This window comes from Syngnathus acus, chromosome 5 (genome assembly GCF_901709675.1).
Source record: "Syngnathus acus chromosome 5, fSynAcu1.2, whole genome shotgun sequence".
Classification (NCBI taxonomy): Eukaryota; Metazoa; Chordata; class Actinopteri; order Syngnathiformes; family Syngnathidae; genus Syngnathus; species Syngnathus acus.
In genome coordinates this window covers 10,367,586-10,373,573 of record NC_051091.1, presented here as the reverse complement: position 1 = coordinate 10,373,573, position 5,988 = coordinate 10,367,586, and the positions used below count along the sequence as shown (strand labels likewise).

General features: G+C 41.3%; 1 protein-coding gene across 1 annotated transcript; it reads right to left on the bottom strand.

Moving 5' to 3' along the window:
* Window positions 1-600: 600 nt before the first annotated feature.
* Window positions 601-5,761, bottom strand: hrh1 (histamine receptor H1). The gene is made up of 2 exons (XM_037250779.1): window positions 5,565-5,761; window positions 601-2,817 (listed from the first exon to the last, which is right to left on the bottom strand). The coding sequence occupies exon 2, from the start codon at window positions 2,659-2,661 to the stop codon at window positions 1,054-1,056; it is 1,608 nt and encodes a 535-aa protein (XP_037106674.1). The 5' UTR covers window positions 2,662-2,817; window positions 5,565-5,761; the 3' UTR covers window positions 601-1,053.
* Window positions 5,762-5,988: the final 227 nt, after the last annotated feature.

Here is a 5,988-nt window from a genome sequence, read left to right as displayed (position 1 = left end):
GTTTGAATCGAAAACGATCCAGGAAGTTTGGGAAAAGCTGCAGGACCAGGTGAGTAAGGCACCGTCCAAAAAGTACACTGCTGAATTAAAGCGTAAAGAGAGGAATTGTTATCATGCGTCTTAATAACAACGTGTTTGTGGCATGTTTTGTCAAATAATTCCAAGAATCAACCATTTTCACAGCATAAAGCATTTCTCTATAATATTATAATAATATGATAAATTAATTTCAAATATTGCATCATTTTGACCTCATTACTATCCTGTCAGGATTTAATCACTGTGATAACAGCCGATGCAAAATATGATAATGTGCTCTATTAGAGCATGATTGAGCTTCCTGCAAACCAAATATTGAATCAGCACAAATTAGGTTCAGGCTTCAAAATGACTGGGAATATAGTTATATATAGATAAAATAAAAAAATCTATGCAATGAGCTGCATACACATCCTTGTATTGTGTTTGTTTTTAAATTGATGAATTACTGTAATTCTACAGGAATGTTTTTGTTTAAACAATTTATTTTTATTTTATTCATGCAATCATTATGTTTAAAAAAAGTCATTCCCCCACAGAAAATGAACTGTAGCCAAGTCATTAAAGTTTTAGTTCACTTTATTACCATTGGCATAAAAGTGAGTCTCAATCAGATGAAATTACAAAACACACCTGAAATGACATAAAATATGTACATATGAAGACACATTGCCTTGACATGGAAGCCTGCATTGAAATGACGCCATGTCACCTCAAATGTGACAAGCAAGCCCATGTAAACGACACTCTACTGTTGAACTCGAGACTACATTGTCACAAGTGAATAGTGAACTTGTATTTGAAACAGGCAGGGCATCACTTTGGCACCTCAACGCATGCACATGCTGGCGGGTGGATCGTGTGGCGCTGAGCCATGTAAGCACTTTAAAGTTTTTGTCATTAGCTATTAAAACGAGAGTGGTCAGCAGCGACGCCACAAAAGAAAATGGCAACTTCAGTGTTTTCTTATTCAGAGCGGGGTTGTAGAAATTGGTTTTGGAATCACTGGAACACTTACAAATGTATATGCAGAATATTTTTGAAGACTCTTTTAAAATTCCTATTGCACAATGGGTATATAAAAGGGTTAAGGGTAGAGTTCATGTAACCGAGCCATATGGTGAACATGTGCAGGTCATGGTGCACGCATTCTCTACAGAAGGCCATGACCATGAAGGCTATGAAGTACGGTATCCAACACAGTAGGAAAGCTGCGATGATGAAGCCAAGTTGCCTGGCTGCTTTGTGTTCCTTGTGGATCCTCAGGCTGTGAAGTCTCTCACGGGAGTGATTAATGAACCTTTGCCACGTCTGCCGCAGGGTCACCTCGTTCTCCGGGTCCAGCTCGGCGTCATTGGACGCTTTGGACCAAGGTACGGAACCACCGGGGTTGTTGTTGTTGCAGAGTACAGACGTGTACTTCTGCACCTGGCTGATATCGCTGACCAAGTTTGGCATCGTCACGTGACATTCATTTAAAGATGATTCCTGGTGCTTTTCTGAACCGGCATTTTCTGGTGGCAAGCAAGCTGAAGCGAGTGAAAGCGTAGCATCTGGACTCTTCTCTTCAGAACGTAACGAGTCCCTCGCTAGTTTTGAAGACACTCTGTCTTCCTTTATTGTCATGGCAAGCAGGGTCGACTTAGGACGTTGTGCGCCAATTTTTCGGTGTGATCTAGAGAGGGAACTTTTGCTTTTATCAAATTCTTCCAGAGAATATGTCTGCTCTATAAGTTTCTGGTCAAGCTCCCTTTTTAAACGTTTCACTGGAGCCTCACATTCCTTTTCGACAGATTTGGAGTCGTTTGATGACAAAACTTTTTGCTCGTTGTCCTTTTCTCCAAATGAATCTGCTGGATGAATGATCCTCTCTCTGTCTCGCAGATGTTGCCTTACCGCCAAGTAGATGTGTGTGTAAAACCAAAGCATCAAAATAGAGGGCAGGTAAAAATTCAACACAGCGGTAAGAACTTTAAACCATGTGACAAAGCGGAAATCTGTGTCACACTTGTTCTCCTCCTCGGGTTTAAGTTCGACATGGGTGAAGGACCTCCATCCTAAAATAGGAAAAATCCACAACATGGACAGCAGCCAGGCTCCCGTTATCATTGCACTTGCTCTCCCTCTTGTTCGATACTTCAAATACTTCAGGGGCTGCCTCACAGAGCGGTACCGATCCAGACAGAGGATAAACAAGCTAAAAATTGATGCCGTGCTTGCCACATAATCCATAATCAACCAAAACTGGCAGACGGCTCTGCCCAACTTCCATTCGTCCCAAAGCAGATACACCAGATTGAGCGGCATCACAGTTGTACCGACGATCAAATCGGCCACCGCGAGGCTTATCACGTAGAGGTTCCCCACCGTGTGCAAGCTCTTCTCTCTTTTCACGGCGTAAAGAACGAGCAGGTTCATTAAAATGGTGAGGAGGGAGAGGAAACCTAGAGAGACACCCAGCAAGGCGCTGTGCAGTTGGTCACGAATCGGGAACGTGTGATTGACTGTCGGGGCGTTGGGATCATCCGGGTGGCCGCCCCAGCCGTTGCAGCTGTTGCTGTCGTTGTAGCTGTTTGTGTTCAGGTGCTGTTGGACCTTGGAGAGTGACAGAGTAGATTCCATCCTAGGAGATGAGAGCCTATCGATCCATGGTGGTAAACACGGCAGTGGGCCCAAACTTGTGAACAAATAGCTTCTAACGATGCAACAAAAACGTCTCGTGAAAAGGCATTGTTATTGTGGTCTCCATCGATGGTCAATTGATTGTTCTGTTGACACCTGGAAAATATAAAGGAGAATAGATGTTAGATGGCTGGTAGTAATTTTAGTCAATCCCATCATTTAGACGCTCTCTTCTCCAATGCATCTAATGTGTCAAATGCAACACTTCTGGGGAGTTTCACACTCGGCAGTTGGAGAGGAAAAAACTTTCATGAGCTGTAATGCTTTTTTTTTTTTTTGCCTTTAAAGAAACACCATGTCTGGGTGCTTTCTAATCTATCAGGCTTCGAAAATGTTAATGTGACTCGACGCTTCCCATAACATTTTAAGTGAAAGTTGGAAAAGACTCCCTGGTGCTTCGCCCTTCACTGTCCAGCTGGCTGCCTTTGACACTCAATCACACACAGAGACCACATGAAATGGTGGTAAATCCAGTCAGCACACAAACTGTGATTTGAAAAGCTAAGTCCCTAATTGTGTCTTTATGCCTGCTTGAATCCATTTGCATTCAAAGAATTCCACAGTGCATAAAATTACATGGCCTTTGCATATTTGCACAGCACGTCTCTTGTTGTCTGTAGACATGCTCCAGTCCTAACTCTCTGATGTAAAGGGGGAAGATCGAAAAAGCTGCCATGGATGCAGATGTTTGTGCATGTATCCTGTACATTGCATTTAGAGGTGTCTCTTGCTCTGTAAATTGGAGTGCGTCATTTCATCTTTCGTCTTTCGGGATGACGACAGTAAGTGAACTGGTGGATTGTTTCACGACATGAAAGCATTTCTCTAATAGACACTTCGATTTTCTCAGGATAACAAGCATAGTCACAGTAAATATCTCGATTCATAACCGGTACCGTTCACACGCAGCCATAGCCTCTGTGAACCATGTTGCTCACCAAAACATAAGTACCTACCAAAGCGCATGAGAATTTCCCCTGCACATTAAACACGGGCCTGTTTATCAACTTGACACCGACGTATTTTCATTGAAAGAGCCGTTGGCCATCCGCTTTCTTACCTTGGCAGCAAATGACACCATTCATCAATGTGCGATCCCATTCAGTATGGCTGTATAGTCACATTTATCATACTACTTATTCATTGCGCCTTCCCGCCATTTATTTACACCCTGGGGTTGCAGTTTACTTGAATTATCATTGGCCTCCACAACACTCGGTGGCGATTGTTTAACTTTCAGACAGTTTGGCTGTTTTCTATTATTTGTTTATTTAATTTATTTGGTTAGCCATCATGTGCAAACAATACGAATTAGGAAAGCCAATAGTTCCTCATGAACACACCATTTCTGGTATGTGAATAGAATATTTTGTATTATTTGAATAGTATCTTTTTCCAACATTATTTTTATTCATGTGTGCAGATCATGTGGTTTGCTCTTGCCAACCAATCAGAGGACCGAAAATAGATGTTATGTTGTGCCAGTTCGCGAGATGGTTTTCTGAGATGCATTTGAAATCAAATTGGTTGAAAAATCGCTTTTCTGAGGTGTATTTGAAATCAAATTGGTTGAAAATAGCTATATTTGCCAACCCTACTGATTCCAAAGTGCCTGGTAAGATTCAAATGAAATGACAGGCTGAAATATGATTGGACAAAAAACAAAAATATCCATATGCACAGTACGAGAAGGAATAAAAACTATAGTTTTGTTCTGAAAGGGTTTCAGCGGACAAGGCCTCGCTAGCGCTGACCACTCAGCATCTCTCAATATAATGTTTTTGTCTTCATCTGTAAAAAAACAAAAAGCATTGTACACTCTAAGCTTTTTACATTGTAAACTATAGGAGATTTTGGTTTTATACAGCTCCTATATTGGATCTCAATGGATTAGAATGTGATGAGGTAATTTTAGTACAGGATAAAATGGCATGTAGCCAATTATCCTAGTTTATTTTTGGGCACCCTTCTTTTAGTAACCGTACACAATTGTACATTTGTGGTTAAATAAGAAGCTGGATGTGTGTTTTTATTATTGGACATATGTAAACTCAAGCGCCAAGAATAACCTCTCAGTATAACATCTTCTCTGCTTAGTCACTGGTAATGACGACAATTGTCAGCAGGAGAATAACAACTTTGAAAAGTGTCAAATGCTAATTGGAAGGGAATTTTTTTTTTTTTAAATACAGAAATAGGTGATTTTATCTTGGTGGTGACTCTGAGACACGAGTCATCGGCTGAGCCGCTTTGTCTTACATAAATGATGTATTTTTTTTCCAAGCCTATTGTAAACATTGCAATTCCTCGGTAAAAGGCTGTTTAATGAATGTAGCACCCTGTCTGTTGTCACGGGGCCGAGGTTCATTCAAATCAGATATCTTTGGGATCTGCATCATTGAACTCAGCAATATATGAACCAGTTCTTTAGACAAAACATTTAACATGATTAAATGTAACGTGTTATTTTAGATGAACCTTGAACTCAGACTGTATTTATCCCCTCCAATATAATTGTGTGGAATGACCATTGTGCCGCTCTGATGTCGTTAGCCATCAGCGGAAGCATTCAGACGAGCTCACATCTCGTGTCCTGTTCGCGGACTTGGAATCATTTAAGAAGCATAATGAGAAATAATTAACAACGGTTCGAGCGCACGGTTCGCAATGCATGTGGAACCGCACATCCCAACTTTTACGCACGCACAAAAAAAAAACAAAAAAAAAACGCGCACGCATGTCTCGACTCTAAATCTTTCAAACAAATCCAAGGAAGATGATAAAAAAGCCTTTTAACGTGTTTATGTTTATGCCTGGAGCAAAATAGAAGATTTGGCTCTTACCAGTCGATGTGTTAACATTCCAAGATGTATTCCAAACATGCGCTTTTTTTGTCCCCCTGACGCAACACCTGATGGAGTCGCACGAGCAGAAACACAGACCCCGCCGTCTCCTCCTAAAGTGAACTTGTCACTAGATGCTGAGGTAAAACAGTCCGGAGATGGAAACCGGCGTAGCTTGGCAGAAATAACAACAGATGTCTCGCATTCAGATCCATGGGGAGGAGGGGGGCGCACATTAGTAAAATTAATGGCAAGGGTCATCTAATTGTTTTATGCAAATTCCTGCTGTATGAATGCGGGAAGAGCATTCAAATGCTGTGTCTCTCACAATATGCCTCTTGCACATATGATCAAATCATTATTTAAAAGCTGGATCATTTACTGGTACACACCTGGATGAACTCTTGTGGCCGCAGACTTCTGA

Coding starts and splice junctions, on each gene's coding strand:
- hrh1 (XM_037250779.1), bottom strand. CDS start 2,661: ATGGAATCTACTCTGTCACTCTCCAAGGTCCAACAGCACCTGAACACA.